This window comes from Coregonus lavaretus, assembly GCF_964263955.1.
Source record: "Coregonus lavaretus genome assembly, chromosome: 17".
NCBI classification, from domain to species: Eukaryota; Metazoa; Chordata; class Actinopteri; order Salmoniformes; family Salmonidae; genus Coregonus; species Coregonus lavaretus.
In genome coordinates this window covers 10777263-10800663 of record NC_140004.1, presented here as the reverse complement: position 1 = coordinate 10800663, position 23401 = coordinate 10777263, and the positions used below count along the sequence as shown (strand labels likewise).

The 23401-nt window shown below is 43.2% G+C and overlaps 1 protein-coding gene across 1 annotated transcript in view; it reads right to left on the bottom strand.

The window, feature by feature from the left end:
- Positions 1-23401, bottom strand: part of LOC311144919 (small G protein signaling modulator 1-like) — a 90840-nt gene that overhangs the window by 26105 nt on the left and 41334 nt on the right. The window contains exons 8-16 of the mRNA XM_084181098.1: positions 15838-15975; positions 15358-15482; positions 9132-9199; positions 8704-8867; positions 3659-3788; positions 3342-3506; positions 1111-1237; positions 673-737; positions 314-459 (exon numbers count right to left, since the gene is read on the bottom strand). Coding sequence (XP_084037224.1) covers positions 314-459; positions 673-737; positions 1111-1237; positions 3342-3506; positions 3659-3788; positions 8704-8867; positions 9132-9199; positions 15358-15482; positions 15838-15975 — 1128 coding nt within the window. The remainder of the gene's footprint in view (positions 1-313; positions 460-672; positions 738-1110; positions 1238-3341; positions 3507-3658; positions 3789-8703; positions 8868-9131; positions 9200-15357; positions 15483-15837; positions 15976-23401) is intronic.

The window sequence follows — 23401 nt, the reverse complement described above, 5'->3', positions numbered from 1 at the left end:
GGACACACATGGATGAACTAGATAGATTATTAGTCAACCGAGTCCCTCCCATGAAAATGTCTGCTGTTACGCTTAATGGCAGGGCATTAGTCACCCTTGCATACGTTTGGTTGTGTGAGTAAGAATGTGTGAGTGATGTGATGATTAACGGGTGAATATAGATGAGTGTGTGTATGTGCGTGCGTGTGTCTGTATGTGCATCTGTGTGTGCGCGCGCATCTTGTCGCCAGGGGGTTTGAGCTGGCTGGTACTGCACAGTGTGTGTCTGTGATGATGTTAGCAATGATGCTAATAATGTGATGGTGATACTTACAGTGCAGTCCTGAAGGAACCTCTGCCACACCTCGGCGGTGAGGCCCGTGAAGGCATCACTGGGCACATCGGGCGCCACGATGGTGTGGTTGACCAGGGCCGAGAGGTGTGTACGTACAGTGGACAGTTGACGACAATAAGCTAGCCCTGAAATACAAAAACATAACTGCTTTCAAATGATCCTCCTTTCCGAGATTTTATGTGATAAAGTATCTAATAAGGCGATCATACATCTGACACCTAATTAATAGTTGGACGCTAGACTAATTGATGAACTGTTTGAAATTAAAATCCGTTGCAACGCGTTGCAAATCATCTAGGGGTACAGAAGATAGAGGAGTTGTGTTCACAATCACGTACAGCCGTAGAACGCCCGGGAGATGATCTGATTCTTCATTTGGTCACACAGCAGCTTCAAAGGGGCTCTGCAGAGGGAAACAGCACACAAATCTAAGTGTCCTCGATACTGCCTTCAGCTGTTTGTTCTTCAGCCTTTACCGATCCCACTGACCTGAGAAGGATACGAGATCCACAAACCCGCGTTCAAATACTATTTGAAATTATTTGTGCTTGAATGAGCTTGCCTATTGCAATGGAACCAATAGAAAAGTCTAGAAAGTGCATACCCCGCCCACCTGGCACTCCAAGTCAGGCTAAAGCAAACACTCAAAGTATTTGAAAGATTTCAAAGAGTATTTGAACCTGGGTCTGTGGATCTCGTATCCTTCTCAGGTCAGTGGGATCAGTAAAGGCCAGGGATGATGTCTGGGTAACCAGCAGTGTGTGTCCTTCTCTGACCTTTCATGGTTGCACCCGTTGGGGGGTCCTCCATGTGAGAAGCTGACCTGGGTACAGGACGAGCAGGAGGACTTCCTGGGGGTGGGCTGCCACATGTTGGCCCCCTGGTCCATCAGCTCTGGAGCCACTACACCACAGAACAGCATACACACACATCATGGTTAGCGCACAGTGTGAGGTTTGAAACATATCAGACCCACGTCAAATACATAAATAAAATACTTGAAAGTATTTGAGGTGTACCTGATTTAGCTTGGAGTTGCCATTGTACTAGGCAAACTATATCAAGCATAGCTCACGTATGAGAGTATCTGACTTATATGTACAGGAAACTGCCAAAATAAAGGAAATGTATATTGAACGCAGGTGCTTCCACACAGGTGTGGTTCCTGAGTTAATTAAGCAATTAAAACATCCCATCATGCTTAGGGTCATGTATATAAATGCCCAGTTGCCCATTATTTTGTCTACCATGGCTAGAAGAGATCTCAGTAGCTAGGTTTCCATCCAATTGGCGATATAGTTTCATGCGAATATTCTAAAATCTGCATAAAGAAAATATGTGTGTTTCCACCAAACTGACTTGTTGCATATAAAAATCAGTGCGTGATGACAGTGCACACAAAATGTACTTTTTTGCTTAAGTTTTCATGTACCGAATAAAATTTTAAAGTTAAATGTGTTTCCACTGCATTTTCAACTCTACCTATAGTTTTGTCACAAAAACTGTTGCGTTAAATAGAAAATGTGCTTACTCTGGTCTTGGCACGTGCAAGTAGGCTAGTCTACATGATGAGATTATTAATATTTTTAGTTGTCAAAACGGCAGACAAGTATCAATCATCATGTCACCAGAATAAGACCCTCGATATTTATTAGCTCATCCCCGTGCACTTTCACCACCCTGTGAAGCTCATCATATAATTTATTTAATCCGTAGCCTAATAAACTGCATGGTTTATTGAGTCGTAGTGGGACGACCTAACGCCATATCATCGCGTGACTCCAAGTTTACTTTGATATGATCTTTCCATTGCCATTTCTCGCATAATTAATTTTACAGACACAGAAAGATACCACCATGTTTTAACGAAAAAATGTGTCGGCATTTATAAAATTGAACCGAAACTTCCTGTTTCCATCACAGCTGTTGGGATTTTGTTTTTCATGAAGGTATAACTTTACTCGCATAAAAACTGTGCATGGAAATGTGGTTAGTGACTTTAAAAGAGGGGTCTCAAAGGAGCATAGGGGGTTTAAAAGTGTGTGTGTGTGTCTCAGTCACCAGATCGCAACCCTATTGAACACTTATGGAAGATTCTGGAGCGGCACCTGAGACAGCGTTTTCCACCACCATCAACAAAACACCAAATTATGGAATTTATCATGGAAGAATAGGGTTGCATCCCTCCAATAGAGTTCCAAACACTTGTAGAATCTATGCCAAGCGCGTTGAAGCTGTTCTGGCGGCTCATTGTGGCCCAACGCCCTATTAAGACACTTTATGTTGGTTTTTCCTTTATTTTGGCAGTTACCTGTATTTGACCATGGTCAAACTCTGTGCTATACTGTCACTGCACAGGCTCAAACTCTCAGACAGAATCACATTGCCCCATCATGATTTGGATACCTCTGCAGATGATTCTCAAGACACGATCACAGCTGAATTAGATTGAGCATGATCCGTCACTAGATTAGAGGATAGGTTAATAGCTGCCATAGAGGTTAGGTGGCATTAGAGAACAAATCAAGCACATCAACAAGGACATTTGGGGAATCAAAACATTTCAATCTGTGGAGGGTGTAGAACTGTCTGTCGGCATGGTAATGACGACACATTCTTATTGGACTTTCTCTATTCTGTTAACGCGCACATACTGAAGTTTTCACGCAAATCTTCCATTGACGTCAAGGCATGACATTCTGAGTTAAGTGTGTGCATCTGAACTTAGGATTCAACCCTTAACATGTCAATTTCAACATTTGCTCTTTTGCTACTACTGTAAACCACTATTTACCTCGACATAACGTTTTGATTTTTCGATTGGAAGACCCATAGTCAGCCACCTATTGTCCAAGAGGAACTGAGGTTAAGGAAAGGGGACAGAGAGTGCTTGATTAGGGGACTCATTTGTAAGGTTTGTAGGGAGGAGACAGAGGGCGAGGCGGTGATTGAAGCAAAGCAAGTGGACGGACAGACAGACGGAGGAGCTGAGGTGTGGCAACATTACAGCTGTTCCCTGTGGTGTGTGAGGAGGGGTCTCTGGGACAGCTGAAGGAGCGCTTGGGGACCACCAAGGTCCATTTGGATGGGGGCTGTCCTCTCAGGTGGAGGGAGAAGGAGTGGGACTGGAGAGGAGCCCCCGGGGAAACACGGGGAGGGTGTGTTATAGTCACTGGAACGGACAATGAGGACAGTTGGACAAAAAATAAACAAAAAACATGATTCCGGGGCCACCTGAAGTTACCACACGAATAATAGTTGTCATGGAGCAAATGAAAACCAGGATATTACCAGTGCTCTGGAGGAGGGGTCAAAGTCACTTACCAAACTCTGATTGGCTGTTGGGGAACAGGATGCGGAAGACATAGTCTGTGGCTTCATCCTCCTCCTTATCGGACACTGAGTCCGAGGAGCCCTGTAAACACTTGTTTCTCAGTTTAGGGAACACCTTCCCCTGTAATCAGAAATAGGTGAATAGTAGATACAGTAAATGCCAACAAAACAATTTTTAAGAAGGTGACAAACTGTAGCAAAACTGTTATTCAGGATCGAAAATGATTAACAGCATTCTTTGTTTGTTTAGACAAAACTAATAATAAATTTAAAAAATGACAATTTTAAATCGCACAGGGTCTTTAAATAGCCTAGATTTTGAAAACATCCACACTTTCACCAAACCGAAGGACTGCTTATATAAGCCATACTTAATAAGGTCTGGCTTAAAGCAGCCATGTGTGGGTGGTTTTTATCATTTCTTCTGCCCAGTAGACATGATGTAGTCTTTACAGTCTAACACATACAGTGCCTAGTGAAAGTCTACAAACCCCTTTCCCAATTGTCAAAAAAGGGATTCAATTATATTATTTTTCCTACAGATTTACATAACCTGCTCCACATTTTCAAGTAAAAGAAACAGTAAAGAACACTTTCTAAATTAATAAAAAATTCACACCAAGAGTTAATACTTGGTGTAAGCCACTTTGGCAGCAATATATTTTTTTTTTACAGATGTAATTCTATTGGAATAATATTCTACTCTGCACAACTCTTAGGGCAACATACACTATATATACAAAGGTATGTGGACACCCCTTGAAATGCGTGAAAAGGAAATTTCAGCCACACCCGTTGCGGATATGTCTATAAAATGTAGCACACTGCCATGGAATCTACATAAACAAACATTGGCAGTAGAATGGCCTTACTGAAGAGCTGAATGACTTTCAACGTGGCACCGTCATAGGATGCCACCTTTCCAACAAGTCAGTTCGTCAAATTTCTGCCCTGCTAGAGCTGCCCTGGTCAACTAAGTGCTTTTATTGTGAAGTGGAAACATCTAGGAGCAACAACGGCTCAGTCACAATGTGGTAGGCCACACAAGCTCACAGAACGGGACCAGCATAAGAACTGTTCAGGAACTTAATGAAATGGGTTTCCATGGCCAAGCAGCAGCACACAAGCCTAAGATCACCATGCGCAATGTGAAGCGTCGGCTGGAGTGGTGTAAAGCTCGCCGCCATTGGACTCTGGAGCAGTGGAAACGCGTTCTCTGCGGTGATGAATCACGCTTCCCCATCTGGCAGTCCAATAGACGAATCTGGGATTGGCGGATACCAGGAGAACTCTACACGCCCCAATGCATAGTGCCAACTGTAAAGTTTGGTGGAGGAGGAATAATGGTCTGGGGCTGTTTTCCATGGTTTGGGCTAGGCCCCTTAGTTCCAGTGAAGGGAAATCTTAACGCTACAGCATACAATTACATTCTAGACGATTCTGTGCTTCCAACTTTGTGGCAACAGTTTGGGGAAGGCCCTTTCCTGTTTGAGCATGACAATGCCCCCGTGCACAAAGCGAGGTCCGTACAGAAATGGTTTGTCAAGATCGGTGTGGAAGAACTTGACTGGCCTGCACAGAGCCCTGACCTCAACCCCATCAAACACCTTTGAGATTAATTGGAACGCCGACTGTGAGCCAGGCTTAGTCACCCAACATCAGTGCCCGAACTCACTAATGCTTGTGGCAGCAAGTCCCTGCAGCAATGTTCCAACATCTAGTGGAAAGCCTTCCCAGAAGAGTGGAGGCTGTTTTAGCAGCAAAAGGGGGACAAACTCCATATTAATGCTCATGATTTTGGAACGAGATGATCGACAAGCAGGTGTCTGCATACCTTTGGTCATGTAGTGTACAGTGCATTCGGAAAGTATTCAGACCCCTTGGACTTTTTCCACATTTTGTTACGTTACAGCCATATTCTAAAATGGATAAAAAAAAAAAAATCCTCTTCAATCTACACACAATTCCCCATAATGACAAAGCGAAAACAGGTTTTTAGAAATGTTTGCTAATTTATTACGATTAAAAAACAGAAATACCTTATTTACATAAGTATTCAGACATTTGCTATTAGACTCGAAATTGAGCTCATGTGCATCCTGTTTCCATTGATCATCCTTGAGATGTTTCTACAATGTGATTGGAGTCCACCTGTGGTAAATTGAATTGATTGGACATGATTTGGAAAGGCACACACCTGTCTATATAAGGTCCCATAGTTGACAGTGCATGTCAGAGCAAAAACCAAGCCATGAGGTCGAAGGAATTGTCCGTAGAGCTCAGAGAAAGGATTGTGTCGAGGCACAGATCTGGGGAAAGGTACCAAAAAAATTTCTGCAGCATTGAAGATCCCCAAGAACACAATGGCCTCCATAATTCTTAAATGGAAAAAGTTTGGAACCACCAAGACTCTTTCTAGAGCTGGCCGCCTGGCCAAACTGAGCAATCGGGGGAGAAGGGCTTTGGTCAGGGAGGTGACCAAGAACCCGATGGTCACTCTAACAGAGCTCATATGTGGAGATTTGAGAACCTTCCAGAAGGGCAACCATCTCTGCAGCACTCCACCAATCAGGCCTTTATGGTAGAGTGGCCAGACGGAAGCCACTCCTCAGTAAAAGGCACATGACAGCCCACTTGGAGTTTGAAAAAATGGCACCTAAAGGACTCAGACCATTAGAAACAAGATTCTCTGGTCTGATGAAACTAAACTTGATCTCTTTGGCCTGAATGCCAAGTGTCACGTCTGGAGGAAACCTGGCACCATCCCTACAGTGAAGCATGGTGGTGGCAGTATCATGTTTTTCAGCAGCAGGGACTGGGAGACTAGTCAGGATCGAGGGAAAGATGAACGGAGCAAAGTACAGAGAGATCCTTGATGAAAACCTGCTCCAGAGCGCTCAGGACCTCGGACTGGGGAGAAGGTTCACCTTCCAACAGGACAACGACCCTAAGCACACAGCCAAGAAAACTCAGGAGTGGTCTCTGAATGTCCTTGAGTGGCCCAGCCAGAGCCCGGACTTGAACCCGATCTAATATCTCTGGAGAGACCTGAAAATAGCTGTGGAGCAGCGCTCCCCATCAACCTGACGGAGTTGGAGAGGATCTGCAGAGAAGAATGGGAGAAACTCCCCAAATACAGGTGTGCCAAGCTTGTAGCGTCATACCCAAGAATACTCGAGGCTGTAATCGCTGCCAAAGTTGTTTCAACAAAGTATTGAGTAAAGGGTCTGAATACTTATGTAAAATGTGATATTTTGCAAAAATGTCTTTGTTATTATGGGGTATTGTGTGTAGATTGAGATGAGGGGGAAAAAACAATTGAATCCATTTTAGAATAAGGCTGTAACATAACAAAATGTGGAAATAGTTAAGTGGTCTGAATACTTTTCGAATGCACTGTATATCCATTGTTTTTGTAAAAATTGCTCAAGCGCTGTAAATTTGGTTGGGAATCATTAATGGACAGCAATATTCAAACCTTGTCTCAGTTTTTCAAGCAGTTTAAATGTCAGGACTGAGACTGGACCCCTCAGGAACACTCAACACCTCTTGGAAAGCCATTCTGGTGTCTTTGGCATAATCTGGCAGGGAATTGTCCTGCTGAAAAATGTAATTCTATTACATTTACATTTTAGCAGACGCTCTTATCCAGAGCGACTTACAGTTAGTGCACACATTATTATTATTTTTAATTTTTTTCATACTGGCCCCCCATGGGAATCGAACCCACAACCCTGGCGTTGCAAACGCCATGCTCTACCAACTGAGCTACATCCCTGGGTTATGTATTCAGGAGACTGAGGCAGGTTTTCCTCTAGCTTTAAACCTGGGCTTTGCTCCTTTCACATTATTTTGATCCTGACAAACTCCCCAGCCCCTGCCAGTTACAAGCATACCCATAACATGATGCTGCCCCCACAATACTTGAAAATATAAAAAGGATCAACAACATTGCATTCACACTACATTACTGCCATTTTGACAAAGTGAAACAAAGGAAGCCTGTGTTAAGAAAAATAAATGTCAAGTCATCCATTAGGTTTGCAAGAAGGCCCTTAAGTAATACTGGAAGACATCATGGCAAATAAATTAACCTTTTGGCTTAAAATAAAAACTTTAGGTTTGGGACAAACCCAATAAAACACATCACAGTGTGTATTTTCAAGTATTGTGGTGGCAGCATCTTGTTATATGTACGCTTCTCACCGGGAAGGGACATCATGAGTTTGTCAGGGACTGAGGAGTTCGTCAGGATCAAAATAAATATGAAAGGAGCAAAGCCCAGGTAAAAAGGTAGAGGAAAACCTTTCTATACTTCTATAATTTTCTATACTTGTTCTTTCACTTTGAAAATGTGGATCAGGTTGTGTAGATCTGTAGGCAAAATATCAAATGTAATCCCTTTTTAGTTTTAATTTTAAGGCAGCAAAAATGTGACATCTGTGCAAGGGGTGTTTAAACCCTGGATTGCTGATGCTATGCATTGGCCATTAAGAGGCTTTGAAGCCACTGGTCGGCCATATTGGCACTCCCCAGTAGGAGCAGTCCTCAATAAGAATTAATGGAATTCAATGTTTCAAGGACAAAATTACATGTATTTATGTCTTTTTTGTTTTAGTGAGGACAGTAACATTAGAAATCCCAAAAATATATATTTTAAGGATTCTTTCTGTAATAGAATAAATGTTGCAAAAACGAATGTAGACATTAAGAAATGCATTTCTATAGCTTCCAAAATATATTTTACAATGGTGGGAGAGTGCAAAGATGGAGTCACGGTGGCTTCAACACTGCGCCCCCCTATCGGTCAAGTGTATATACAGTGCATATACATCATTGATATTAACACACGTGCAGGTTCCAAAATAATCCAATATCTGCCCCCCAAAAATCGAACTATTAAATGAAATAATATTTGGCTCTGTCAGGGACCCCCCATTCACATGGTTGTATTGAACTGTTGGATGACTAAACAGAGCATTCCCCCATGTGTCACCCCTCAGATAGTCCCTTGTGAGTAGACATCCAGGGCTGACCTTTCCTCTCTGGGACCAGAGCGGAGGATCCAGCTGGCCATGGGGCAAGAGGCCGTTCTCCAGGCAGGAGAGGAACTGGAGCAGATGCCCCCCTCTGGGGAAGTGCAGCGGGGGTCTCTGGATGCCGTCCTGGCTCACCAGCACCACCGTGCCCCCGCTGTCCACTGCAGAGACAATATTATACCTTTTATGGACCTTTTAAACCTATTATTACAGTTTTGATGGTAAAATCATAATGAAAAAACTGTGCAAATTGATTATCCATTGTAAGGATATGAACAACTCTATAAATGAACCAGAACTAGCTGTTGTTGATATCAGTAGCTAGCAGACTAGCTCCATAAAAGACACAGCAATTACATTCCAGACATTACAATGAGCCTGTGCTCTGAATGTCTACCTCCACTAGCCTCTGCTTGTGAACCTACCCTGCTGATGACAGTGCAAATAAACAATCTCCTCCAGACGGATGGTCATAGCGTAATCCCAGTACACACTGAAAGAGATGGAATCAAAGCCGGGGTTATTGAGATGTCACTCACCTTGTCACACTGAGCTAAACAACAAAGTTGGCCAAAGGGATATGTGTGTTGTATCGCTCTTGGTGTGTGTAGAACTCTGAATAGGATTGGTGTTACTGAATGTAGAAACGATTTAAGTTGGGGTTCAGTATTTTGCATAAGTAGGTGGAGTGAAACCGATGCTGGCACTAAGACCACACTCAATGAACTGTATACAGCCATAAGCAAACAGGAAAACGCTCATCCAGAGGTGGCGCTCCTAGTGGCCAGGGACTTTAATGCAGGGAAACTTAAATAAGTTTTACCTAATTTCTACCAGCATGTTAAATGTGCAACCAGAGGGGGAAAAAAAAAAACTCTAGACGACCTTTACTCCACACACAGAGACGCGTACAAAGCTCTCCCTCGCCCTCCATTTGGCAAATCTGACCATAATTCTATCCTCCTGATTCCTGCATAGAAGCAAAAACTAAAGCAGGAAGCACCAGTGACTCGGTCAATAAAAAAGTGGTCAGATGAAGCAGATGCTAAGCTACAGGACTGTTTTGCTAGCACAGACTGGAATATGTTCAGAGATTCTTACGATGGCATTGAGGAGTACACCACATCAGTCACTGGCTTCATCAATAAGTGCATTGATGACGTCGTCCCCACAGTGACCGTACGTACATACCCCAACCAGAAGCCATGGATTACAGGCAACATCCGCACTGAGCTAAAGGGTAGAGCTGCCACTTCAAGGAGCGGGACTCTAACCCGGAAGCTTATAAGAAATCCCGCTATGCCCTCCGACGAACCATCAAACAGGCAAAGCGTCAATTCAGGACTAAGATAGAATCGTACTAAACAGGCTCCGACGCTCGTCGAATTTGGCAGGGCTTGCAAACTATTACAGACTACAAAAGGGAAGCACAGCCGCGGCTGCCCAGTGACACGAGCCTACCAGACGAGCTAAATTACTTCTATGCTTGCTTCGAGGCAAGTAACACTGAAACATGCATGAGAGCATCAGCTGTTCAGGACGACTGTGTGATCATACTCTCCGTAGTCGATGTGAGTAAGACCTTTAAACAGGTCAACATTCACAAGGCCGCAGGGCCAGATGGACTACCAGGACGTGTACTCCGAGCACTGACATTTTCAACCTCTCCCTGTCTGAGTCTGTAATACCAACATGTTTCAAGCAGACCACCATAGTCCCTGTGCCCAAGAACACTAAGGTAACCTGGCTAAGTGACTACCGACCCATAGCACTCACGTCTGAAGCCATGAAGTGCTTTGAAAGGCTGGTCATGGCTCACATCAACACCATTATCCCAAAACCATAGACCAACTCCAATTTGCATACCGCCCCAACAGATCCACCGATGACGCAATCTCTATTGCGCTCCACACTGCCCTTTCACACCTGGACAAAAGGAACACCTATGTGAGAATGCTATTCATTGACTACAGCTCAGCGTTCAACACCAAAGTGCCCTCAAAGCTCATCACTAAGCTAATGACCCTGGGACTAAACACCTCCCTCTGCAACTGGATCCTGGACTTCCTGACGGGCCGCCCCCAGGTGGTAAGGGTAGGTAACAACACATCTGCCACGCTGATCCTCAACACGGGGGCCCCTCAGGGGTGCGTGCTCAGTCCCCTCATGTACTCCCTATTCACTCATGACTACATGGCCAGGCACGACTCCAACACCATCATTAAGTTTGCCGATGACACAACAGTGGTAGGCCTGATCACCGACAACGACGAGACAGCCTATAGGGAGGAGGTCAGAGACCTGGCCATGTGGTGCCGGGACAACAACCCCTCCCTCAACGTGATCAAGACAAATGAGATGATTGTGGACTACAGGAAAAAAATGAGGAACGAGCACGCCCCCATTCTCATCGACGGGGCTGTAGTAGAGCATGTTGAGAGCTTCAAGTTCCTTGGTGTCCACATCACCAACAAACTAACATTGTCCAAGCACACCAAGACAGTCGTGAAGAGGGCACGACAAAACCTATTCCCCCTAAGGAGACTGAAAAGATTTGGCATGGGTCCTCAGATCCTCAAAAAGTTCTACATCTGCACCATCGAGAGCATCCTGACTGGTTGCATCACTGCCTGGTATGGCAACTGCTTGGCCTCCGACTGCAAGGCACTACAGAGGGTAGTGCATACGGCCCAGTACATCACTGGGGCCAAGCTTCCTGCCATCCAGGACCTCTATACCAGATGGTGTCAGAGGAAGGCCCTAAAAATTGTCTAAGACTCCAGCCATCCTAGTCATAGACTGTTCTCTGCTACCGCACGGCAAGCGGTACAGGAGCGCCAAGTCTAGATCCAAGAGGCTTCTTAACAGCTTCTACCCCCAAGCCATAAGACTCCTGAACATCTAATCAAATGGTTACCCAGACTATTTGCATTGCCCCCCCTCTTTTACGCTGCTGCTACTCTCTGTTTATTATCTATGCATAGTCACATTAATAACTCTACCTACAAGTACAGTGACGGAAAATAGTATTTGATCCCCTGCTGATTTTGTATGTTTGCCCACTGACAAAGAAATGATCAGTCTATAATTTTAATGGTAGGTTTATTTGAACAGTGAGAGGCATTTTATTGAGGGAAATAAGTATTTGACGCCCTCTCAATCAGAAAGATTTCTGGCTCCCAGGTGTCTTTTATACAGGTAACGAGCTGAGATTAGGAGCACACTCTTAAAGGGAGTGCTCCTAATCTCTGCTTGTTACCTGTATAAAAGACACCTGTCCACAGAAGCAATCAATCAATCAGATTCCAAACTCTCCACCATGGCCAAGACCAAAGAGCTCTCCAAGGATGTCAGGGACAAGATTGTAGACCTACACAAGGCTGGAATGGGCTACAAGACCATCGCCAAGCAGCTTGGTGAGAAGATGACAACAGTTGGTGCGATTATTCGCAAATGGAAGAAACACAAAAGAACTGTCAATCTCCCTCGGCCTGGGGCTCCATGCAAGATCTCACCTCGTGGAGTTGCAATGATCATGAGAACGGTGAGGAATCAGCCCAGAACTACACGGGAGGATCTTGTCAATGATCTCAAGGCAGCTGGCACCATAGTCACCAAGAAAACAATTGGTAACACACTACGCCGTGAAGGACTGAAATCCTGCAGCGCCCGCAAGGTCCCCCTGCTCAAGAAAGCACATATACAGGGTCGTCTGAAGTTTGCCAATGAACATCTGAAAGATTCAGAGGAGAACTGGGTAAGTGTTGTGGTCAGATGAGACCAAAATGGAGCTCTTTGGCATCAACTCAACTCGCTGTGTTAGGAGGAGGAATGCTGCCTATGACCCCCAAGAACACCATCCCCACCGTCAAATATGGAGGTGGAAACACTATGCTTTGGGGGTGTTTTTCTGCTAAGGAACAGGACAACTTCACTGCATCAAAGTGACGATGGACGGGGCCATGTACCGTCAAATCTTGGGTGAGAACCTCCTTCCCTCAGCCAGGGCATTGAAAATGGGTCATGGATGGGTATTCCAGCATGACAATGACCCAAAACACACGGCCAAGGCAACAAAGGAGTGGCTCAAGAAGAAGCACATTAAGGTCCTGGAGTGGCCTATCCAGTCTCCAGACCTTAATCCCATAGAAAATCTGTGGAGGGAGCTGAAGGTTCGAGTTGCCAAACGTCAGCCTCGAAACCTTAATGACTTGGAGAAGATTTGCAAAGAGGAGTGGGACAAAATCCCTCCTGAGATGTGTGCAAACCTGGTGGCCAACTACAAGAAACTTCTGACCTCTGATTGCCAACAAGGGTTTTGCCACCAAGTACTAAGTCATGTTTTGCAGAGGGGTCAAATACTTATTTCCCTCATTAAAATGCAAATCAATTCATAACATTTTTGACATACGTTTTTCTGGATTTTTTTGTTGTTATTCTGTCTCACACTGTTCAAATAAACCTACCATTAAAATGATAGACTGATCATTTCTTTGTCAGTGGGCAAACGTACAAAATCAGCAGGGGATCAAATACTTTTCCCCCCTCACTGTACATATTACCCAAATTACCTCGACTAACCGGTGCCCCTGCACATTGGCACATTGACTCGTTACCAGTACCCCCTGTATGTAGCCTCGCGGTTGTTATTTTTACTGCTGCTCTTTAATTATTTGTTCATTTCATTTCGTATAATTTTTTATTGTATTTATTTGTGTAATTTTTTTTGGTATTCTTTCTTAAAACTGCATTGTTGGTTAAGGGCTTGTAAGTAAGCATTTCACTGTAAGGTCTACACCTGTTGTATTTGGCGCTTGTGACAAATATTTGATTTGATTTGGAGGGGCATTTTATTGTACATTGAGAATGAGTGGCTAAGAACCAGATGTGTTTTACATGCCCTATAACACGTACGAACACACAGATGTGATCATTCTACAGTGGTCGCTGCAGCGTACGCTCAAACCGGTGTGATTAGAACACTTATTTAGAACGTCCAGTTATGATTGACGCAACAGTCAGCGTTTGAGCTGGCCACACTGTTTTTGCACAGAAACATTTTGCACAAACAGTCTTTACAACGTTATGTCCTCAATGTGAGCAGTTTATTTTTGGATGCAATGTTCAGACATTCACAGAAGTAGCGACAGTATAACACAATTCTCATCCAAACTGGAACATTTTGGCTACATTAGTCGTAGCGCTAACTGAGGAAGGAATGACCTAACACAAGCGGTCCTATTTAGCTAACGCTCGGCTGACAGAACCATAATATGAATTAGCTAATAGCAATTACTATTTACAATTCACACATCACGGGTTACCTCACCAGTGATTGAAATAATTGAGTAAAACTTTAAAAGTTTAAAGTTATCCAACGATGGGTAGTTTGTGCACGCCGCCATGTTTGTTTTTTCGCGTTAACCAAAGACAAGAGGTTGCAAGAAGAGTTGGGTCTGTTTGCAGTATGCAGGTTGAAGGGGGGGTGTCGTCTACCATCATTCAATTCCGTCATTCACTTGCGGAAGTTTATTTGAAAGACGAGTGAACCATTCCTTCACCTCGTTTTGTTATAACATCTTTGGTCTGACAGACGTCTACGTGACAACCAGACTGCATTGCATGATGTCAACAAACATGGCGGCAAACATAGCTGTAATTAGCTTAGCATTAGCTCATCATAATCAGTACAACCTTCAAAAAAGTATTTTACACACATCATATCTGTCCATTACAATCTATGCAAGAATCGGAATGCATGATTTGTCACCAGTACTTGAAAACGGGAATAAAACAGCAAATACATTATGCTCCATAAGGTGTGCTACAGTAGAAACGACAACACGATATACAGAAACTATAATAATACAGTAATAAGGCACTTAATTTGATAGGAACGCACACATGTCCAAAGTTATTATTAGTAGTGAAGGCAATGCAGGCGTCAGACGGAAAATGTGCCAGGGAGGAAAAAGTTTGTTTGGGCTCTCTTCAAAGAGGGAAGTTTGTCCGGCTCAGTAATGCCTCAAACGTAAAATGTCCGCCACAGTGAAATGGGCTACTTCTATGTGAATTAATGAGGAGGCGGAACACACCTCAATTCAAACGGGTGTTAGAAAATAAAACTTGTTAAAAAATAATTGACAGGTTGAAACACAGCCTATAGATAATTAGCAGGCAGCGTGCTTTGGTTTGAGGGCAGTAAGGGTTAACTGTTCTGTTGTGTAACAATCACATTTTGGAACAGTGAGTGCATTCTGACATCACGCGCATAAAATAAAAAAAACTCACGATATTTGGAACTCACGTGTGAAAAGGTTAATACAGCCACAAACAACATTACGGCCTAAGAACCAGAGTCACTAAAATAATATGACTGGTTGCTTTGAAATATGCATGAACATTTCCCCATCAAAACCGTACCCCTGCTGCCCCTGAAAGCAACCCTCATCATATCCCCATCTCCAGAGTTGACCCCAGGACACAGAGCCCTCCTGAATCTCACTCAGACAGACACGCTGCATGATTTAGTGACACTGATCCACTGTAGACAATAACTACAACACACAGGTGGTGCATGTCATCGCTCTGTTGTGCCAGCTTGATGTACATAAATAAGAGACATGATTGTTAGTGAATTGCTCTCCACACCTGTGCTCATAGTCCAGGTCTCCCACAGAGCCGTTCATCAGCTGATTGGGCGTCCACTTCAGCGTCATGATGTCGGCGGTCTGGTGGAGAGAGAGGTATCCTGGGATAGCCTCCATGTCATCCCTCTGTAACACCAAGAAGGATATTAGTTTGACGATCTGTTTTCTATAGTGCACTATGAAGAAATGTTTGACACTTTTTTTTTCAGATTGGCATTAGAAATGTCTCTCCAAATGGGTCTACTATTTTGTGGTGTTAACAACTGGTATATTCGCTTTCACTGAATATTTTGAGAGTTTCCAAAAGCTATCATAAATATGGGGGAGTCCGGACACTGACAGATCATCTTGCACAGCAACCACAAAATGGCCAATCTCTCTACATACTGTATATGGCTCTGAGCATATCTAGAGATGCTCATTTCTTATTTATACAGTACATAGAACACTCCTAGAGATGGTAGAAGGATGAAATGTTTACCGGCTGCACCAGCACGTTGTTCTTTCCAAACAGCAGGGTGGCTCTGTTGTTCTGGTGCAGTGACTCCACATAGTCCCGGGCTGAGGGCGAGGGGGAAGGCCGCTCATCAATGCTGCTACTGGAATGTCTCTTCTGGATCTGGAAACACAGACAATTTGTATGTTTTTACCCCCATTCCAATTTATCCATCCGTCCATCCAGCTTCCATATATTGGCCAATTAGTTTCACACATCATAGGCTGTCCACCCACTCTGCCCGCTTTGGTGATGACATTTCACTTCCTTATATATTCGTAAGCTAATACATCCGCTAATAAGCACCGATCTCTGTTGACAGAGGGGTGCAGCTAAACTTTTTAGGATTTTACATTTTGTTGTCGTTGTCTTCCAAGTTGTTTCCGCGGGTGACAAGTAGCAAAATTAGCATGACACAAGCTGAATTAAGTGTAAAAGGCTTTGGAAATAAAAAGCTTGCGGTACGCTCAGTGCTCCGTTGACATTTCACAGAGATACGCTTGCCCAGCAAACATGACTGAGCGGGGCCCTTTGTGGCTGAGATTGGGCTGTGCGGGCTTAAGATGGCCCGAAATCAGCCATCAGTGGCCCCTCGCGGTCAAGAAAATTCTGGGCCACCACTGAGCGGTTGGGATTGGACCCGCACTCAGTGAAGCGCACATTAAGAATACTCCAATCGTTTGCCAATTCATCATCTTCACTAGAGGATATTAATGATTAATGTGTTAGAAGATGTTCATCCGGAATTGAATCTTCACGAGGAGCCTAATCATGTGTATCTGGATTGCTTAAGTTCTTTGGATGAAAATCTTGTTGGTGACGATAGTGATGAGACAAGTAACAGCTTTGATGAGGAAGAAGAGGAAGATAATAATTCTGCAAAGTTATGCAAGGTGTTATGTGAGTGGGCATTGAGAAATGATATACCACAGAACACCCTCTCAGATCTTCTTGGTGTGCTGAAGGAATTCCATCCAAATCTACCAAAGCATGCTCGTACTGTCCTACAAACGGCAAAAATAGAATCCAACGTTCAAACCATTAAGGGTGGCGAGTATTTACACCTTGGCATTGTGTCTTATCTCAAGACAATATCCAGCCGCCTCGTCAACATTGCCAACACCACCATTGGCCTCCAAGTGAATGTTGATGGTTTTTCCTTATACAGCTCTTCTTTGCAGTTGTGACCAATTTTAGGCAAAGTCTATTTTGAGAAGGAGTGTTTTTTCTGGCAAGAGTAAACCACATGATTTGGGGGTATATTTGTCTGACTTTATGGAGGAGGTAGGGAGACTACAGGAGGGTTTTGAGGTGGCAGGGAAATCATTCACTTTACATATTGTTTCATTTGTGATGCTCCAGCAAGATCGTTCATTAAGAACATTAAGGGCCATAATGGGTACAGTGGGTGTGAGCGCTGTACTCAGGAAGGGGTCTATGTCAAGAATCATATGACGTTCCCAGATAAAACAGCTACAATCCGCACAGAAGATCAGTTTGAGACAGGAAGATGAAAATCACCATAAAAGGACAATCTAATGTTACCCCGATGAACATAGGCATGGTCACAACGTTCATTCTTGACTACATGCACCTTGTTTGTCTTGGAGTAACTCGGAAGTTGATGTATTTTTGGATGAAATGGGATTTTTCTTGTAGATTGGAATCTTGGGCAGTGAGAGCCACCTCAAGGGGTTGGTGTCAATCACACAGCACATTCCAATGGAGTTTCAGAGAAAACCAAGAGGATTGGAAGAAATAGACAGATGGAAGCAACCGAATTCTGCCAATTCCTATTATACACAGGCCCTTGTCGTGTTGCAAGACATCCTTTCCTCCTCCCACTACAGCAACTTCTTGAGTCTTTCCATTGCCATGTACTTGATGCTCTGCCCTGCCTTGTGCTGTTACTACTGTGACTATGCAGATGACCTCATGAAACACTTCCTCAGTGAGTTTGAGAATTTGTATGGTATTGAAGAGTTGGTCTACAATGTCCATAATCTGACTCATTTGTCAGAGGATGTGAGGAGGTTTGGGTCCTTAGATAGTGTGTCAGCTTTTCCTTTTGAAAACTATCTGAGAAAGTTGAAGAAAGTCTGCCGGAAACCACAATTTGTTCTCAAACAAATTAATCACCAAATTACTTGAGGACGTTTCCATCCAAAAAGACAAAAGAGAACCAAGGACAAGAAACATTCTCTGAAAAGAACACTCTAGAGGCCCAACCATTCCCTCACTCCACCCAGTTTCTGAAAGCTATATTTGAACAGTTCAGCATTGCCACTACTGGGGACAACTGTGTTATGGTTAACGGAGACCTGGGACTGGTACAGAACATCCTACGGAATAGTCACACAGGGGAGGAGTACATTATTTTCAGGAAGTTCTTGACATTAGAGTCACTCTTCTCCAGTCCCCTGGATTCAAAAGACATTGGCATTTATAAAGCACGCCATCTTCAACTAAGAGACGAAGCTCACCACCTATTGGACATTACCAGAAAATATGTTTTGATCCCAATGGGCACAGATTGGGCAGCCACGCCCTTGCTGCATAGTCAGAGGTATACCGTTTTTTGTTTTGTTTTACCTATTTACTGAATTTCCCAAACTCTTATTTTTCTATTGTCCTACAGAGATCTACATTGTTTACTAATGGCACAGTATCACATTGTGGTGTTTCTTGATCATTCAGTTGGGATTGTTAGTCATACATAGATACAGGAGCACTCATCCATAATGTTATGGCCACCTTATACCGATCCGAACAAACGCAAGAGAGCTTTAATGACTCATGAAGTACCTGGTGAAACATGGATTTCATATGAGATGACAACTTCAGGCCCAGCAGGTAGGCATTTTTTCTGAATTCTTTCTGCATGTAAGGTCACCCACAAAAATACAATAGGAACATGTAAATAGCACCAGATTCTTGACCCATATGGTGTGCTGAAAGAATAACGTCTTGAACAGCATAATGTCATATTAAGGGGTGAATAGATTTTTTGTACAGTACGTCCCACAAATTGCGAACAGCTGCCAAATTAAATTAATTTGTCTTTTACAGTTGATTATGAAAAGGCAAGATTCAAAGCTAGAGAAGCGGAGACCAAAATGGTTTTACTAAGCGACCCAGAAGAACTTGAACGCAACAGACTTTTCCAAGTGCAAGTGACCTGTGTCCAGTTGTGTCTGTGCTTCCATTCCCACCACCACCAATACGTTTGCCAATACCTTCACCTCCCAGTAACTCTCCATCTACCAGCAACCCTACGAACCCTGTGAGCCACTCACTTATTTTGAGTCGCCCCCAATCTGCGAGACGCTCTCTGACTCCAAGCCATCTTCTAGCGCCGAGAGACCCGCTGCCTCCGAGCCACCCTTTGCCTGCTAGCCACTCTTTGTCTGCAGGTAAGTCTTGCAAAATTCTTTGCTAAGCCGAAATTATATAAAAATAACGCAATTGGGCTTTCAGCGTCGCTGAGTACATGTGGCCAAAGTTTGTGATTAGATGCTTTCTTGTCAGGTATCGATAGGTACTTGGTCAATGCGCTTGAAGAAATGAAGGACAGACTGACAAAACTTGAGAGAATGGTGTCAGATCTCTCTCGATCAAGTATAGCAGAGGCCACTTTATCTGACGACATCAGCCTACCCTTACAAAACTATGATGAACTTGATCGCCTGGAACAAAAAATTGAGGACCACCAAAGTCGAAAAGACTTAGTAAACCTACTCAATACAGTAATTACTTTCTTACTAATAGTGTCTCTTTCCATTACACATTTTAGTTTTTATTTATTTCCCTTAATTTTAGATTACATATCTGGCGACCATTGGAGCTTGTGATGTCCAAGTGACAACAAGAAGGACAATGGCAGCACTGTTAAGTCATGCCCTGGCAAGACAGCTCAACTGGAAAGGCACGAATGACAAAATACCCTTTCACAACCTGGGGCTAAGGAAGGTTGTTGCAGGTACATCCGGGGGAATCTCAAACATTTTCACATTCTTTCGAACACCTAGACATCTGTGATTTAAATGTTTGAAACTGCAACGGTTTCAACTCCTTCTCCGACTATGGCCTGAAATGGTAATTATGTAGAATATCAATGTGTTGCCATGGGAACCTTGTCGGCTATAGTAAGCATGACACATGCTGCTTAAATGTGGGGGGTGAGTTTATCGTAGCAGAAACCACATCTTCCTACTAGACACCCGTAGCTTTCTCGTGATATATGGCGATCCTATATCTGACCCCTGACCCTTTTTCTTTGCAACTCTGCCTAGAAGGTCAGCATCCCGGAGTCCCCTCTTAACTGTTGACATTGAGACTGGTGTTTTGCGGGTACTATTTAATGAAGCTGCCAGTTGAGGACCTGTGAGGCGTCTGTTTCTCAAACTAGACACTAATGTATTTGTCCTCTTGCTCAGTTGTGCACTGGGGCCTCCCACTCCTCTTTCTATTCTGATTAGAGCCAATTTGCGCTGTTCTGTGAAGGGAGTAGTACACAGCGTTGTACGAGATCTTCAGTTTCTTGGCAATTTCTCGCATGGAATTACCTTCATTTCTCAAAACATGAATAGACTGAAGAGTTTCAGAAGAAAGTTCTTTGTTTCTGGCCATTTTGAGCCTGTAATCGAACCCACAATTGCTGATGCTCCAGATACTCAACTAGTCTCAAGAAGGCCAGTTTTATTGCTTCTTTAATCAGCACAACAGTTTTCAGCTGTGCTAACATAATTGCAAAAGGGTTTTCTAATGATCAATTAGCCTTTTAAAATGATAAACTTGGATTAGCAAACAACATGCCATTGGAACACAGGACTGATGGTTGCTGATAAATGGGCCTCTGTACGCCTATGTAGATATTCCATTAGAAATCAGACGTTTCCAGCTACAATAGCCATTTACAACATCTACACTGTATTTCTGATCAATTTTATGTTATTTTAAAAATGGACAAAAAAATTTGCTTTTCTTTTGAAAACAAGGACATTTCTAAGTGTCCCCAAACTTTTGAACGGTAGTGTATATAGTATTGTATATATCGTATGCACGTTCATATTTAAGTGCAGGAATGTTTTTCTGAAACCAAGTTTAGCACCATCTGTTGACCATGTGTTGTAAAATATTACACAAATATGATACGAAATTGAGGGACATAGATTAACTATGTTACGAACCCGATTGTGAGGTCAGGTTGGGCTATGCTATACCCTAAAAGAGACTCATCTCACTCTAACAGAGGGTATAGTTCAAGTGGGTGACTGTGTGGCGCTCACTGCAGAGTTGTCAGTGAGGTGGCCCTTCATCACTCCAACTCACCTGCACTCTAACGGACTGAGAGAGACTAATGGGAAGAGCTAACTACACACTCAGACAAGACGGGTGAAAGAGAGCAAGGGGAGCACAAGAAAATCTGAGACGTTGCTACACAGTAGAGGTCACACAGGAGAAAGACTAGCGGCGGAAACCTGGAGAGAGAACACTGGAACTACTTTGTCTCGGAGGCTGTCTGTGTACAGATACGTAACAGCCCAGTATCAGCCTAGTCCTTGAGGTTCACGTCTAAACGTTTGGTTGCTGGACGCAAGCTCAAAAATGGGGATTGTGTTTACATTTTAGCCCCACAGTCAACCTCAGCTTTTTCTGATGTGAACACAGCCTGAGAAACCGTCTGTCAGCTCTCACAGCTGCTGGACAGAGTATACATGAGAATCATACGTTCTGTATACTCTGTCCAGCAGCTGATGTGTTTGTAATTGTCTGTGGTGTGTCTCTGTATATTTAAACCAGGAAATGTTCATGTTATGTTAATGAAACGTCAATGTTGTGCATGTTGAAGTTGTAAACTCACTTTGAAAGCACACTTTCTTAATTAATATTTTATTGTACTTAAGCTAAAGACTCCATTCAAAGTCTTATATACTTAAATGGGCTCCCGAGTGGCGCAGCGGTCTAAGGCACTGCATCTCAGTGCTTGAGGCGTCACTACAGACCCCCTGGTTCAATTCCAGGCTGTATCACAACTGGCCGTGATTGGGAGTCCCATAGGGCAGCGCACAATTGGTCCAGCGTCGTCCGGGTTTGGCCGGTGTAGGCCGTCATTGTAAATAAGAATTTGTTCTTAACTGACTTGCCTTGTTAAATAAAAAAATAAAAAATACTCAATGTTATGCTTGTTATTTCTCTGAAAAACTATGTTATATTTATATTCATTTTATTATATTATATTATCCAATTGTTAGAAAATCTTGCCCTTTTAATTGTATTGTATTTACTGCATATTAACCTAAGACTCCATTCAGACCCTGAGGTACTTAACTGTTATTTAATATTGACAATAAAATCTATAGAATTTGAACATGTTATTTAATTTATGTTTATTACATTTTTGGGACTTAACATAGATATTTTATACCTGCAGAATTAACAGGTTTACTGCAGCTGTTTGGGTAGAATGTGGGTAATATTTGGGAATTCATCACTAGGCCATCAAACTTTAATTTGGACCGTAATGGACCCAATGACGGCAGGCCTAATAACATAAGGGCTTCTTGTGGGCTGGTACTGGGCTACCCACACTTACCTGGGGCTGAATAAGGGCTGACAGCAATTAGGGGCCAACTATTTGCCCATGAGCAAAAACCCACGGGCCCAGTGCATGTAGCCCAAGGCGGGCCTTTATTACAGCCCAAAGTGGACCCCTACGGTGCCAACCTGGGTGTGTTTTCTGGGTGTTTTTGTGAAAAGGAACAGGAACTTCGCATTAAATGGATACTTTGAGATTTTGGCAAGGAGGCCCTTCATCTACTTCCCCAGAGTCAGATAAACTTGTGGATACCATTTTTATATATCTGTGTCCAGTATTAAGGAAGTCGGAGGTAGTTTTGCGAGCCAATGCTAACTAGCATTAGTGCATTGCGCTAACGCTAGTTAGCAACTGCGCTATCGCTAGTTAGCAACTTCCTTCAAACTGCATGCAGAGATAAAAAAAATGGTATCCACGAGTTCATCTGACTCCAGGCAAGTAGATAAAGGGCCTCATTGCCAAACTCCCAAAGTATCCCTTTAACATGAACAGTGTATAGTAAAATATGAAAATACTACATTTAATGTCTCAAAATCGATATATAGTTTTTATTTTTAGTCATTTTAGCAGACGCTCTTATCCAGAGCGACTTACAGTTAGTGAGTGCATACATTTTTCATACTGACCAACTGTTTTATGTCCTCCGGATTTGAGAAGAAAGATGACGAGTTCAATGGTAAGCCTGTCAGGTAGCCTTAATTCTTGCACAGCATCCAGCCTTGCTGGAGTGATGCTATTTTACAGATTTCTTTACAACTTTTTTTCTCTGGCCTCCATCAACTTAGTCACCCTAATTTTGACCATCCTACAAGGGTAAAAACTCAGATACCTTTTGAACGGAGTATGATAGAGACATGAGGTTTGGACCATTCACATTCTTAGAGGATTATCTACAGAATTAACATAATTGTACCAATTGGTCAAAATATGCATTTTTGATTGGATACCCTA